General features: G+C 43.0%; 1 protein-coding gene across 1 annotated transcript; it reads right to left on the bottom strand.

Annotated features, from left to right (window-relative positions):
- Nucleotides 1-711: 711 nt before the first annotated feature.
- Nucleotides 712-15,730, bottom strand: si:ch73-290k24.6 (proline-, glutamic acid- and leucine-rich protein 1). The gene is made up of 7 exons (XM_061067407.1): nucleotides 15,595-15,730; nucleotides 13,311-13,459; nucleotides 6,029-6,073; nucleotides 5,588-5,632; nucleotides 4,509-4,656; nucleotides 3,585-3,746; nucleotides 712-2,810 (listed from the first exon to the last, which is right to left on the bottom strand). Exons 3-7 carry the CDS (start codon nucleotides 6,071-6,073, stop codon nucleotides 1,726-1,728), a joined length of 1,485 nt encoding a protein of 494 aa, XP_060923390.1. The 5' UTR covers nucleotides 13,311-13,459; nucleotides 15,595-15,730; the 3' UTR covers nucleotides 712-1,725.
- Between the last annotated feature and the right edge of the window lie 774 nt (nucleotides 15,731-16,504).

The raw sequence follows: 16,504 nt of genomic DNA, 5'->3' as shown, positions 1-16,504 counted from the left end.
TAACATCTATGAACGGGTCGGAGAAGATCTGGATAGCGAATCAAAATAAGTATTTGTAGGGGCTGATCTTTATTTAGTTACTGTACGTTAACATGCATGTGTCAGAGGATGGATATTTTGCAAGTGTTTAATCGAAACAGTTTGCAGAAAACCTTCTGTTTACATGGTGTATGGATCTGATCTCAATATGCATTCGGGTGATAAAGTTGCCAATCAGCTTTGGCGTAGGTATACGCTCTCAAAGACAGACATCACATTTCAAGTGTCGTCTCAAAGCCCACGTCTGCCACTTTGCGTTGCCTTTTCCAGACTCTTTCAGTCAAGCAACGTGCAATAAAAAATCTCCGTAAAAATCTCCAATATATATATATTTTTGTTTTTTGTTGCTGCAGTACATTATCTTTTACATTCATGATCAGTGACGAGATTAGGCTTAAAGTTTCTGCCTAGTTTTAAAACTCAACGTTCCCATTGCCCTGCAAAAAGAAATGGCCAAACAGGAACATGTTAGAACACGTTACATCCAAAGTCAAACAGTCTGGTAATTATGCTGAATATTCACGTAACAGTCTGAAACATCAAAGTATAATCATTGTAAAGCTTTGCCACCCATACATTTTAAAATCAATGTTTGCATCTTCTTATTCCTTAAGGGAACTACAGAAGACAAAACGTATAAAACACACACACACTCACACACACACACACACACACACACACCTTGAATCAGTCACAATAGATGCCTTCGGTCATTATTTCCTCTGGTAAACAGAGGGAACAGGCTGGTGAAAGTAAAAAGTCACCCGACAAGAAATAGAACATCTGGAATATTTAAGTGATCAATAATTGACTTTTTCAAAAAAATCAGAAGCCAGTAGATTAAAAGATATAACTCCTGTTTTCCATCTGCCCTGTTCAAAACAACCTGTTCCACAATCTTCATGAACTTTAAGAATGTTATTTATACAAATACGGTAACAGATTCTGATCAAATAGCATAAAGAACATGGTATACTGCTATTCTACCACTGAAGACAGTGGTTCCAAACATGTATGACCCCGTGAATCAAAGGAATATTTTGTTCAGATCCATCTAACATTGCATAAGTCGATAAGCTGTGAGCAGCTCAACCCAAATATGGATTTTTCGCTTCTCAGATTGTTTACGATCAGGAAAACATTGGAAAATTAGCACATAATTCTGTATGGTCGACCGCGCTCTTCATTTTTCTTATGGGGTCAATCCTCTTATGACTCTTTTGAGGGGTCCCGACCCCCCAGGTTAGGAACCACTGACTATTTCACTGACAACAGCTAAAATGCTTTTTTAGCAAGCAGAGAGATAAAAAGTAAAGGGTAAAGGGATGTTGTCACTAAGCTACCTGTGAAAACTGATTTGGTCAGCATGTGTGGAAACAAAGGAGAAAGAGAAGGAACAACTCGTTAGCATTTCATCACTCTCGAAAAAAATATCTGTTTTCTCCTAAACCACGAACCAAATCAGCCCACTTCAAACTACGACTTTCAGGTTCTCGTTTGAAATAAAACACAGAGAAAGCAGGTGGATCTATTCCTCTTCCTGTCTCTTGGCTCGTAAACCACAGAGACCTGCAAGACTTTTCTGAGGTGATTCAACATTTCACCTGCTAGTCTTGATCTGTATTGAAGCCGTTCACCATAAACATCTCACTTTGTTCCACTTGTTTAAACTCACTGGCCGTCAGCCTACGAGGCCTCCACCGTCTTCTGGAGGCCACGGGAGGAGGAGGAGGAGGAGGAGGAGACACGGCCGCGCTGCCCGGCGCATTCGTCCGAGAGAGGCGGCCGCCCTCCGGCCTTCGCTCGGTGGGAACAGTCCAGGCTGTCGTGAAGCACGTCCTCTTTCCCTCCTTTACCCACATGCCCCTTCTGCAGTTCCTCTTCCTCCTGCTCCTCCCTCTTCACGTGGCAGCGACACACCTCGATGCCCGAGTCACCCGTCAGTCGCCTGTGCCGGAAATGATCCTCCTCCTCGTCTTCCTCTTCCTCTTCTTCTAGCTTCTGCTCCCCTTTGCTGCTGCTACCTGTGAACGTGGACACATGGGAGGAGATGAGCACCTGTTTTGGGGGAGACAGCGTGGGCCTGGGGGTCGGACCATGAGGTGAAGCATCTTCTTCTTTCTCCCTCTGGACAGCCATGATTCCCAGTGGGTCTGTGAAGATGAGAGGATGGACCTGACCAGGAGGGAGGGAAGACAACAGGGTGAGGGGAGAAAGCGGGAGGCGAGAGGGCTGTGAAGGATGAGAGCGTAGAGGGAGGGAAAACGATGGAGCCGGACGCGAGTTTCCTTCACGGCCATGAGTGGAGCATCTCTGCACGGGTTCGACGTCTGGAGCGGCCGCTGGTATAAAATCAGGCTGAAGCTGCAATGGAAGTGGCGGAGAGGGTGTGGACGGAAAGGTGGCGCCTGCCCTCGGCACGATGGCAGAGTCGCCCCAGGCGTCGCTGGGTGAGGAGATGTGGCTGCTGTCGTACATCTCGTCTGTCACCTGGAAGGAGAAGGAGGTGCTGGAGGGGGAGGTGAGGGAGCAGGACTCGCAGGAGCAGCTGGTGTAGTTGTCCGAGCTCTGGGAGGACGTCCTGCCGCTGGGGCCGGGGCCCAGGTAGGGAGGGCAGGGGTTGCGGTGGTAGGGGGGGTAGGGGAAGGAGGAGCTAGGACCCCCCATGCTACCACCCTGCAGGGCGAAGACAGAGCTGTAAGGCGGAGGGGGGGTGCAGGGCTGGGCCGCCACCTCCTCGTAAGACGGCAACTTGAAAGAAGCCAGAAAACCTGTGAGGAAAGAGACATCAGCTCAGATGTGCCGTCTACTCCCACGTTTACTAGGATGAGAGAGGTGTTCGAATTCTGAACAAACCATTAAAAAAATACTAAAACCACTAATTTATACAAACAATTAATCTGAAGATAAAACCTGATGAATTCTCTGAGCTGGACACCTCCGTTGTTGTCCATAGACTTCACAAACACAGACTGCTGCACCAAATATTGACAAGCACTAAGTGTAACAAGGACAGAAACTGACCAAATAAAAAATAAAGAAATTACTCAAGTGTTTTAATAAATAAACAAATGCATAAATTAATTATACAATAAATACAATTTTGTACATTTCTTTCTTCATTTCTTTTTACTTTTTTAAATGTATTTCTACATTGACCCATTTATTTATTCATACATTTATTTGCTGCTGAATTTCTACATTTATCATTTTCTACAGGTTTTAGTATTTCTGTGTCTGTATGTTAATTAGGTAAGTGGGGTCTTAATTTTGCCATATTAATGTGCAATCCTCAGCTAAAAATAAATATTAATAATTTGATATCAACAGACGCTGTTGCCAGGGTAGCAACTAATAAAACAACTAAGTGAAGATGTATCTCAAGGTAGGTGTGGAAAACTGAACCTTGACAGTTGTTTTCAATATATAAAACACTGTATTTAACATCATTCAACCCCTCTGCATAATTTTAAACCTGTTTACACTGTGAATCCAACCCGTGTGTAGAGCTGCACTAACAGCTGGGGAACATAAAGGGAACGTACTGAGGTCCAGCATTGAGGAAGGGTAGTTGCAGGCTCCATTATAGGCGATCAGATTGATCTCTCTCTGTCTCTGCTGCTGCTGGATCTTCAGCTTGGCCCGGCGGTGGCGGAAAGCACAGAAACAGCTGAAGAGGATCAGCAACGTCCACAATAGCCAGAACCCTGCAGAACACAGGAAATGAACACAAATGTTCACCATGATGAAATGCAAACATGGTGGATTCCGTCTGTTATCTGAAGTACAGCTACTCGGGTTGCACAGAGGCATTAAGTATTGTTTTGGACATTTTATTTGTTTGTGGTTTATTTTACTATAATATCAACTTTCAGATAAAATACTTAAAATGGGTCTTTAATAGCTACTTTTAATTTATTATCATGGGTAGATGGTTCATTCATTATTAAAAAGAAATGATGAATAGTTTGGAGGGGAAAGATGAAAATTGACATGAGTCAATATCGAAAATCTTAAATTTTGTCATAATTATCTGGAATTTTAAAGATTGATTTTTGTTCCTGAAGGTTGTCGTTTTAAACCTTAAGTGAAATACACATGAAAATTAGCATTAGCATTATATTTATATACATTTATATTGCTACTAATGAAAATAAATTACAATAATAACAATCGTTATTATTATCCCAATATCACTGCCTAACCCTAAAAGTATATTATTGACTGAATCTGTACATTTACAGTGTTGTGTCAAACTTCAAGTTTCAAAGTCAAATTATCATTGCAACTTATAGCTTAAAAATGCAATAGAGCAGAAATCCAACCACAGACCAAACAATTCTTTCACTTCTGTTCTGTTAATATGTGAAAGCAATGAACGCAAAAATCCGAATGTTACACTCTAATGCGTCACAGCAGTGTGAGCTGGTCAGTGACACAGAGGAGAAGAGGTCAGTCGGATGACTCACACCAGAGTTCATAATAATAGGTACAGCAGCCTGTCTCTCCGCAGCAGTGTCCCGTCTCACACAGGTAACCTGGACTGTTGTTGACTCCAGGACAATACTTTGGGCTGACTACAGGCCGGCTACCAGAACCCCTGGGTGGCTTCACCACCTGGTGGACAAAACACAGCATCACAACGTCAACACAGTGGAAAATAAAGGCACAGCACAAGGACAGTTGAGATGGTTGCTTGGCATTGCTATGATTTTCCTATTCGTTCTCAAGCTTTTCCACATAACTCAAGGTCCACTGAATATTTATTAAACATTTCATCTCCCTATTAAAGTTGTTGAATTAGCTATAATTTTGCATATTTACACACAAAAAGAGACATTAAGATTAATTTGGAGTTGTATTAGCATCCATTTAATTAAACCAATAGTCACCCCTTGCAATATTCAATAGTATGTCTGCTGTGAGACTGAAATTGTACCAAAGCTGTATAGTAGCAGAACCATTCGGCTTAGGGAAAAAATATTTGGGTTTTGGGTTATTAGCTCATTACATCATCACTTTCCTTTGCTCTCAGCCTCTGTTTGAAAAATTAGATTTTAGCTCCTGTTCCTTTAGGGGACTGCTTCAGATAAAGCTCAGTCTGCTGGGATTGGTCAACCGCTTCCTGCACCTCTTGCTTTACCGGTCTTTGTTTGGGGCAGTGGCAGACTATAGCTGCTAGGGGGTGCATTCTGTAAATATGAGGCATCATGACATCACAATGATGCATTGGCGTTTCAGGAGCAGTGTTTTCAACAGGGGTGGGGGGGACTTTGGGTTGTTTAACTTTGAAAATCGTTTACTTTACACAAAAAACAAAAATAACTTGATAGAGGAAAGAAAAACTGAAAAAAACATAATTTGTCTCCTTTAAAGACGGTAGATGCTTTGTAGAGGGTTATAATTCACTATGAACGAATCCTTTCATGTGAATCCATCGGTCATTACACAAATATTGATCAGAGCGGCTTTAAGAATATGTTATAAAATGTCTATGTTCTACAGCAGCTACGGGTCAAGGCAAAATGAGGCTGAACAAAGCTCCCACCTTATTCACTGTGCGCATGTTGGTTTCCTTCTGAGAAACAGCCACCTAAAATGAGAAATGAAAACATCCCTGTGAATTTAACACTTACATCTCACTCGTTAGCGTGTCACTGTGAAGGACACGAGCCAGCGAGGGACTTAACCCGGACACGAGACATATAACGTTCCACACAACGTTATTATATATGTTCAGAGAAAGATGTGTGTCGATGAGCTCAGGCAGAATCATAACTCGCAGTAATAATGCAGCAGGAGGAGGTTTCTAAATCTGCTATGTACATAGTAACCACACATGAAACTCTGAAGTGCCAACAGATGATTGTGGATCGCCATGGCAACCACCGTGGTTACACTCGGAGGCTTTTTTCACACATGTTGACAATGTGTTATTTCATCTAGTGGTGTGAGGCGTGTAGTAGTGGTTGAAGGTCGAGCTCAGTACCGTGGCAGCTTCGGTTCCGTCCAGTCCCTGCAGGGACATGGTCATCTGGAAGAGACGGAGACATGCACCGGTTAGGATGGAGAAATTAGACCATGTAAATTCATTCTAATCAAGCATGACCAAAAAAAGTCCACTAAATTGTGAGTTTCCAGTCTTGAGATGCTGGCAGCCACCCACACACCCACGCACACGCAGACACACTTGTGGCCCTTCAAGAGGGATGAGAAGGTCAATGGCTTTTTAATGTGACCCATGTCTCCTCTGAGTGTTGAGGAACCACAGAGAGGACAGCAGCTCCCAGACACACCTCAAAAATCTTGTATATTTTCTCTCCATCTCCTTCCTTGTGTCTTGAAATGTATTCTTTTTTTGGTTGATCAACTAATCAACATCCTGCAGCATCCTGGTTTTTATAAAACTCCCCATTAGTGAATGATCATAGAAGTGTGTGTCTCTAAATACTTCCTGCAGTGGTAATGAATACCACTGCTGCATGTTTGTTGCTCGCCTCTTTAAATACAATGCCGGCCCACTGGGAGTAAAAGAAAAAAATGTGTGTGTATGCTGCTAGATGAGGGGCCACTGTCGAAAATACTATGGGGATACAATGGGGGGCCACTACCTTGTTTAATACCAGGCCTATAGCCATGTTTTGTGTGTGTGTGTGTGTGTGTGTGTGTTTGTGTGTGTGTGTGTGTTTGTGTGTGTGTGTGTGTCACTTGTGTGTCACTTGTGATGTGTGGGTGTCTCTAAGCTGAAGGCATATTTGCTATTATAGATCCTTTAAAACTGTGCATAGTAATCTTCAGCACCTGATGCATCCACTGGTTGAATCTCGTGTAGAAAACTACACAACACAACTTTACATGACAATTTGGTGGCAGAGCAACATCCAATCAAGGACAAACAGGCGCCAAAATGTGGTTGGCACTGCAGCCTGCAGAGCTCGGGACAGACACTGCCAAATACTGATCTGATGGCAGGCAGCACTATATGTGAGAACACATATTCTTCACTGCTAATAAGGATGGGTACATTTTTTAAACGACCGTGAACATAATATTCAATAACATAGGATTTAAAACAGAATCTCTCTAATCAAAGAAGCAGCAGCTTTCGGCACTTGACAGTTTTCAATATTCTGTGCAACAAATACATAATCAAGTGACTGCTTTCGATTTTCGATGTTTGTTATTTTAAATCTTTTAATCGTATTTTAACTCTGCAGGGGCCCAACAGTTCCCTTAAGAGACCACATTTAAATTCACTAGATACAGATTTTTATTTGGATCTGCACGAAACTGCACACACTCATAAATATCAGTCCCCTGAACATGTTTTACATCAAGATCCAAGAATTGTTCTGTGAGAAAAACATCCTTCCACAAAGTTTCATGGAAATCCATTCAGTAGTGTTTGTGTAATTGTGCTAAACACCAGACAAACTAATAAAAATGAAAAACATAACCTTAAATAAGAGCTCCTGTAAACTGGGTCCCTGACATGTGCAGAGCACGAGATAAAAAGCTCAAGAGATGAAACAAACCATCAAACAAAACCTCGGGTACTTCAACACTGAGCTTCTACGCTGTTACGAAAGTCAAAGTCATGAGAGGAAATATTCAGCTGTCAATGTCGAGCCGAGTTCCTGTGGTGAACCCACCGCACGGCGCTGAGTACATACACGAGTGTCAGGAGATCATTCAGGCTTCCCCCGAGACCACCGACTAACCACCAATGATTTCCACCTCTGAGGTCCCACAGGTCTCGACTTCAGCTAATGTCACAAGGGGAAACGTGAGAGAGGCTGACAGGATGTTTGTGCAAAATTCTGTCAACTGCCACAGTAACAGTATTTAGTGAAAGGTCACCATCTGGATGTTCGAGACAGGAACGTGACCGCCGGCACAGAAAACTAAATTTGATGTGATGCAGTCAAGTTAACGTCCGAGGATGTTAAACCATAAAACTGTGGTGTAAATTTATGAAGGTGAGGTTAAGGTCTCACGCTTTAATGCTGGAGTGATCTGCTGTTATCGTGTGGATTGAGGTGAGACTCACTGTTACTGGGACCCTGTTCAGACCGGATATCAACAAGTGGTCAGCACCAGGAACAGGTCTGAACGCAGCCTGATGGACAGTAAAGCGTCCTGAGATCAGATCAGAGGGGGTCCGGGACACATGTGGACACATTCTTTCCGCTGTGTGAAACCCAATGTGTCCTGAGGACCACCCACTCAGCACGCTTCCTCTGACCTGCTCCGGTTTAACATGGAATCTCATTGTCCATAGGTTGATTTGATTGTAGCCACCACCACGGAATCGTCACTAACCACAATGTAATGATTGACAGTGACCCTGTTCACATCTGGTATTAACATCTGTCCTGAGAGATCCAATCACAAGTGACCAGCGCTAAATATATCACTTCCCCGCTCTACATGCAAATCAACACGTATGCCATTTGTGATAGTTAAGACCAAATTATGTTGTTTTGACCCAGTCGGAGTTTCATAGATCGGTCCGATGTTTGTGTGTTTGTCTCTGTGTGAGAGAGAGAGAGGGTTAGGGTTAGGACGTCAGCTGAGTGGGCGGTCCTTCATTTGTGGGTCCAGGACACATGTGGCCTGGCGTGATCGGATCGCTATCAGACCTGAGGGAATTCACACCTGTACTTACAGCTGTCCACTTGTGATTGGCTCACAAAAACCACCTCGGTCAGTGATCAGAGCACATCTGGAGAAGGTCAGGGCCTCCATGTGGCCACCTGTATTTCTAAGCTTCTCCGTGTCCATGTGTTTAGTTGTGTGTGGTCACGCCATCAACACTGAGCAACAGTTTAATGTGGTGCACTCACACATGTATTTAATGATGGTATCACTCAGGAAGGATGTTATTACCAGGTTGTGAACAGGGCCTCCGACAACATGAGAACCAACTTCTTTGAAATCTCTAAACTTCTAAATCTGCCACGCTCAAAGCAAAAGTGAAATTAAATTGAGGAACAAACTGATATTTCCATGGAAGCAACTAAATGTTTTTGTTGTGGTTCAACTAAATTATATTTGTGGATTGATCTGTTTTTCTCTGATAATACTCTATTATTCTCTGTAGTAATATGTTGAACATTTATCCCTGACTTTTCACATTCTATCACTTAGATTGTATTTATAGTCTAATATTGTACTTTATTGAGCCAAAGGAGCAAATTTGACTTGAAATTTAATACAATTTCCTGTGAGACTCAGTTTTGATTCTTGAGAGATTCAGTTTGTTTTGTCTCTCCATGTGGAATAATTCAGTTTTTCACAATGTTTCACAATCACACCCAGCCATGGTCTGTGATCTACCTTCACCCAGTGCATTCAGCTGCCTGGAACCATGTGGAGGCCTGCTCAACCCAAACCTCCGAACCTCTGCCCTGAATTATATACTGTGTATATATATATGCATATTTATTTCATTCCTATTTATTCAATGTATTAACTTTTAATGTATCAACTTTTTTATTGTACCCTCGGCACCATTGAAAATGAGGGTCTTATCCCTCAATGTGTCTTCCGAGGCTTAAATAAATATTCAATCAATCAATCAATTAAATCAAAACCCAAACCATCACACCATGACAGCACCATCATCATTCTAAATCACTTTCTCCTTCTTGTCCTGCCCAGTGAGTCCCTCTTACAGGGGGAAACCTTAACAGTGGCCTATAATTAGCTGTTGTTCCATTGACCCCATCATCACAGACTCTCTTTCTTTCCACTGACTACAAGCAAACAAATGACTGACTTCACCCAACACCCAACCATTTCACTGCAGTGGAGCAAATATGCCACTGTGGCCCTGAGACATGGACCAACAGATGAAGAGATGGAGGAAGGAGAAGAGAATCCAACAACAACAACAACAACAACAGGCAGGAGAGGCAAGCATGTTGCTCTGCAGAGTCACTGAAGCCCAGCTGTTGACAGCAGTGTATGTGTGAGTGTGGTGTGTATGTATTTGTGAGTGTGGTGTGTATGTTTGTGTGTGTGTATGTGTGTGTGTGGTGGTGTGTGTTTTACCTCCTCAGCCTTCAGCCCGAGGCAAAATGTCAACTTATTCTCAGGATCCATGTCTGGAGCTGAATACCGAGCCGAGCAGAGGAAATCGAGCCGCAGAGGTGGGACGTTTCTCGGTTAGACCCCCATCACCGCACCGCTGTCCCACTCCACAGACACGGCGGCCTCTCCATCCGCCATTCCCCGGGACAGACGCATGCACCGACGGACTGACGGACGGAGGGATGCCCCCCTCTCCCGGTGTGAGTGTCGGGGCCGGGGCGGCGGGGCGTCACGCTGCAGACGGTCGGCTGGTGGAGGAGGAGGCGCTGTAGTGGGATGAGGAGGTTTCACGCTGTGTTTCCGCTGGGAGGCTGGAGCTGGGCATGATGTCATGCTTCTCCAGCCCACTGACGACTTGTACGGCAGCGCTGCGGCTTTGATTGGCCGGAGGAGCTCCCAGCAACAGCCGATCAGAGGCCGCCTCAGCCAGGGACCTGAGCCGGGCTGCGGCCACACACACCGGGGCTCTGACCCCCAGGACCCACCGCTGGAACCACTGGACCACTGAGACACTGAGCCACTGGATCACTGGACCACTGGATCACTGGACCACTGGGACACTGGATCACTGGACCACTGGACCACTGGACCACTGGACCACTGGACCACTGGACCACTGGACCACTGGACCACTGGGGACACTGGACCACTGGGCCACTGAGCCACTGGACCACTGAGCCACTGAGCCACTGGACCACTGAGCCACTGATCCACTGGACCAATGAGCCACTGGACCACTGAGCCACTGGACCACTGGACCACTGGACCACTGAGACACTGAGCCACTGGGCCACTGAGCCACTGGACCACTGAGCCACTGAGCCACTGAGCCACTGAGCCACTGAGCCACTGGGCCACTGGACCACTGAGACACTGGACCACTGGACCACAGACACTGGACCACTGAACCACTGGACCACTGAGCCACTGGCCCACTGAGCCAGTGAGCCACTGGTCCATGAGACACTAAGCCACTGAGCCACTGGACCACTGAGCCACTGGACCACTGGACCACTGAGCCACTGAGTCACTGAGCCACTGGCCCACTGAGCCACTGGTCCATGAGCCACTGAGTCACTGAGCCACTGGACCACTGAGCCACTGGACCACTGGACCACTGGACCACTGGACCACTGGACCACTGGGCCACTGAGCCACTGGACCCCGAGCCACTGCACACACACGTGTTTCTGACATTGTACTGACACATGATTACAACCATGATGTGTAATCATGAATGTTGAGTGTACGAAATATGTAAGTCGCTTTGGACAAAAGCGTCAGCTAAATGACATGTAATGTAATGTAATGTGTACAAACAGTTTGCAAAGTGAGAGATTCTATTAGAAACACTAGGTTGACCTATTATACAGTTACAAATCATAGGAGTAGTAGTATTCATTTACATTATGAAGAATTATATCCCCACAGTGTTGAATTATAGTTCATAATATTTCACTTATTGTTTATTTTGAATCAGCTGCAGATTCATACTTTATACAATAAGCTACTACATTCATCAGGAATTAGGTCTGAACGATAGAGCAAATATAAATGGACAAAAGTAATTGTTATTATTACTATCATTATTATCTTTATTCATTCATATTATGTAGAATTGTGTCCCCCACAGTGTCTTTACAGTCAGTGTCTTCTTGTCGTGAACCAATGGTCTGTTTTGTGTCTGGTCACATTTTATTTTAATAATAAAACATCTTGTATATTTTTATAGCAATGTCATGGAAAATATAATACAATGCTATATACATTTGGAAATATTCCAGGGAAAATATAAAGTGAAGTAAAATTAATAGTTCTGGTGTATCCAGAAGTTACGGTATAGGTGAAATACTTTTTAGTAGTATCACGTAGTTGCATATCATAGCGTAGCACACAACCCCATTACAGGTTATACCTAAATATTCACAAGAGGGCAGCAGAGTACACAATGTCGCTTTTTGAGTGATGATTGTCTGCATGTGAAATAAAATCACATGCAAAAGTGTGTGTGTGTGTGTGTGTGTGTGTGTGTGTGTGTGTGTGTGTGTGTGTGTGTGTGTGTGTTAATATGTTACCATACCATGTTTTATATGCTCCATCCATCCATCTATTTAGGGGCTGGGGAAGATATAAGGTGACCTTTTGCTAGAGTCTAAATTTGTGTTATTTTACCCATATAAAGCTTTTATACCAAATAATCAATAATTTAAAATATAACATTTTGTTAGGGCCCGAGTACTGACAGACAAATTGTAAGGATTATTATTATTATCTGTCAGGCAAATTAATTGGCTTTTTGAGGGCTTTGATGCTCATTTTACCAAAATGTGCAGAAAATTAGAAAGGTAAAAATGTACTTTTCATTTATTTTCTGTTATTTATTTATTTTGTTATTTTTTTTATATATTATTTTTTTTAATTTAATTTAAATTTTAGATACTGGATGATCTAACATGCTTTAAAAACAGAATAACCCAGTAGTTTCCTACCTTGGCTTCTGACGCCTTACAAGAATCACAGTGTGGGACACATTTAATTTAATATAATTCTGAAAATTCATGCAAAACCTTCTAGTTTACATTTTGTTTTGTTTTTGATTCTATACTCATTCGGACAAAAATAGATTTTATCTTGTGAGAAATAAGAGGTAAAAAAGCTGCTTCTCTTTACAATATATTGGATACTGCATTTATCTCTATATATGTTTAAAACAGTATAATCATATGAGTAGCCCCCACCTCAGTAAAATAATACACTCAGAGTTACTGTAATTTTCTCAGGCATTGTACAGAAGTTGTTTGGTCAGCTGCCTTCACACACGTACGCTTCCTCGGACCACATGGCCACACACATGTACACGCAGACCCGCACACAAGAGCAACAAACACATTTCAAAGGGTCACAGGAAGTTGTATCTGCAAAGTTTCATTTACTATTAATAAATACACCATGCTGTGGTTCATAGACAAATGTGTGTTTTGTACGTTTTTGCACGATTTCATGCAGAGCTGCTGTGAATCAAGCGTTCATGTCTACTGCCATGAGGCAATGTCAGACTGTCATATTATTTGATAGCCACTCAAAATGAAACTCAAGTGCGTGATAGGTCCTTCTCCTCCATGGTGAGGTTAGAGACATGTGATTTACAGTGTGCAATTATTACTCATGCTGATTACCTCACAGCTCCATGTTCTGAGGAATTTGTGGCTTGCACACAGTGCGACCCGACATGAACTGAGTGAGATGTGGCCGTGGAGCACGTCCCTCTTCCTTATCTCATGTCGGAGTCACCAACCTCTCTCTGTCTACGCACGGGGAGTAGCTGCTGTGCAAAGCAGGAACACAAACACACAAACACGTGATGATATTACAGGTCCTTTTCTTTCAGGAAAGATATTTTTCCTAAAGGGAGCAGGGTTTGTTCCTTTGGATGAGCACTTTCCCTCACACGGATTCTAAGTTTTTATTCAAACAGCAACAGTTTTAAAGTGACAGTTTAATAGAGATTTGGATCAATATTTGTTTGGCACTGAACCAGCAGACACATGTGATGTTTGAAAGGTTCGGTTACAACCACCAAACCATTTCTTGGCACGGCGTGTTCTATTAGCTCCGCCAAGGAGGTTGTGTTTCTGTCGGTTGTCTGTTAGTTAGCAGAGTTATGCAAGAAATACTGGACTGATTATCACAAAACTCGGATGGAAGGATGTGGTGTGGGTCAAAAAGGAATCCATTAAATGTCGCTGTCGATCCAAGTCAGGGGTTCGGATCCAGTAATATTTTTCCAGTCTCTTGGAAATGACAAGATATGGTGTTCTAAGTGATTTCATGGAAGAATAATTCATGGATCTTGAAAGGCATCAGGCATGTTGAAGGGACTAATATGTGTGTTTGTGCAATTTGGTGCAGATCAAAATGAAAAATCTGGATCTAGTGAATTTAAATGTGGTTTCATGAGTGGACTGGTGAGCCTTTGTGGAGGTATGCACTTTATTCAGTGGCATTCTACTTTGGCTGGGAGGTTCACCCTGCATAATGTTATTTCTTATTAACCTGTAGTTGTAAAATACATTTCATTATCCATTTAAATACACATACATGAATTTCCAATTTCTAATCCCCTTCTCACTCGCACAAACAGCATGGATATCAAGTGCATGTGCAGAAGTTCCACTGTGATAGTTACACTCATGTGCCTTCCTGTTATTTTGTGAGAGTCTACATGCATCCAAGGCCCAAACAAAAGAGTTCACTCTGCAGACAGACACATGGAGGTTGTATATGACAGTGAGGAATGCCTCCTGTGCTTTCATCAGTTGCTGTGTTGTTTTGAAACCATCCCGTCAACTGACAAGTCACACTGATGTTTCTCTGGAAAGCACGAATGTTAAAACACATGTTGTGTCACTTTAAACTTCCTTTTTCTTATAATGTCCACAAAGAAACCAACAGAGCTGAAGAATTTGTCAGTGCCTGGAAATTGTAAAGTGGTCAGGTGCTGCAAAAAAAACAAAAAACATGCATCTGTCTGCACTTACCACATCGTCAAGTCACATCCTGTGCCTCAAGGACATGTGACATTTGAAAATGCCACTGTAAGTGACAGCACGCTGCACAATGCACCCCCGAAGGGAGGGAGAGAGGAATTCCATATTCTTTGCATTATTACAGGCCATTTTCCAGAGTAATGACCTCGCACTGAGCACCTTAAATTACATCCTTTCTGTTTGTCTTTTGCTCAGCATGTGCCTTTGATAACATGTGCATATCTCCCTGGGCTCGTTCTCAAGGCCCTGCTTTGCACCGCACTGGACTTGTGATTCTAAACTGTGCAATGGCTCCGTATTTACAGATATGTGCAACGAGAGATAAAACACAATTCCTGCTCAAGTTCAACAGTGTGGCTGTCAGCACATCTTCTGTCCGCTCTTTTGTTTTCAGACAAACACCACTGGAAAAATCAGACACGTTAAGAATACAGATATCTATAAGTTTCTGGAATTTGGTGCAGTTTGATTCATTTTGAGGGACTCCACCGAGTGCCATTGTGAGACTTATAGCTTTATATTATGTCTGATATAAAAGAGTACTTTACTCTACAGCGAGCATTAACATTTTCGTCATTGTGTTTTTATGTCTTCCATGTTTTGCGTATATCTCACCCTGAGGATTTGCACACTCTTGTAAAAAAAAAAAAAAACATGAAGTCATTTAAGTACACTGTAAAAAGCGACTGTTTTCAGGCTCAGCGTGACTGTTTTGTTTAGGGTTGTTGCCTGCGTTTCCATGGAGACGTCGTTGTCAGTCAAGCTGGATACAACCACACCCCCTAAGTCCTGGAGAAGCAGGGCTGTAGCAGAATCAGCTTAAATCTTGTTTATCTTTATCTTTTTTTTAAACTTTAAACCTTTGAATAATAAAAAACTCCTTCAGAATTTTGAACACGTGGCCGTCTCTTACCTGTTGGTGTTACCTGACGTCCAGCATGAGGCCTTCACTTTGTCCCCTGCGTGATCCTCCTGCAGCTGTCACGGGTTAAAGCTGCCCAAGTCCCTGGATCAGCTTCCGTGGCCTCTTTGTTTGAAGGGCGACTGCAGTGTGTTATCATTGGCATTGTAAATCAGCTGTCCCCGTGCTAATACACCACAGCTGTCAAACAAGAGGAGACAGAAACTATTCCTCTGATGTTTGTCGAAGGATCTGAGCGCAAACATTTGTCATTATGTGCGGCGCCGCAGCCCAACGGCGACCACATGCAAGTCAAACACGGAGGAACACGAAACATCGATAGATATGTCAATGCACAACCTCGGAAGGCCTCGTCGCTCAAACAGCTCAGCTCACACCATGTGAGTCGATTCTCTCTGGGAAAGGTTCCTTGTTTTTGTTGACGTTGGCTGCAGACATGTCACTTCCACAGAAATGCGACAGTTAATGTGACTCACTGGATCTGGTAAAGACGAGACGGACTCTGCTAAATAATGAGACCCTGTGGTTTTTGTGTGAACTGTTGGGTTTCTCTATAAATGTTAAGGTTTTCCCCTTACTATGTTATGATTTGGCCTTTAAAAGTGAACTGAATTGAAAACCTTTCTTTTGAGTTCATGCATCTTTTTGCCGCGGATTATTTTGTGAAGCACTTTGAAACGTTGTTTAAATAAGTGCTGTACAATCAAAGTTATTATTATTATTATTAAGGCTCAAAATTTGAGCTCACAACTCTCGCAGACACAGACGATCGCCTCTTCCAACATTTGTCTTTCCTCCCCCTGTGGGTTTGTGTTGATGAAAGTGTTGTTTCCACATCAAGGCATCTGAGGGAAGCAATGTATTATTACTGTGTGAACTCCTTCACAAAGACACAAACTCT

This window comes from Limanda limanda, chromosome 2 (genome assembly GCF_963576545.1).
Source record: "Limanda limanda chromosome 2, fLimLim1.1, whole genome shotgun sequence".
Taxonomy (NCBI): Eukaryota; Metazoa; Chordata; class Actinopteri; order Pleuronectiformes; family Pleuronectidae; genus Limanda; species Limanda limanda.
The sequence above is the reverse complement of the archived record's forward strand: the minus strand, read 5'-3'. Positions and strand labels throughout refer to the sequence as shown.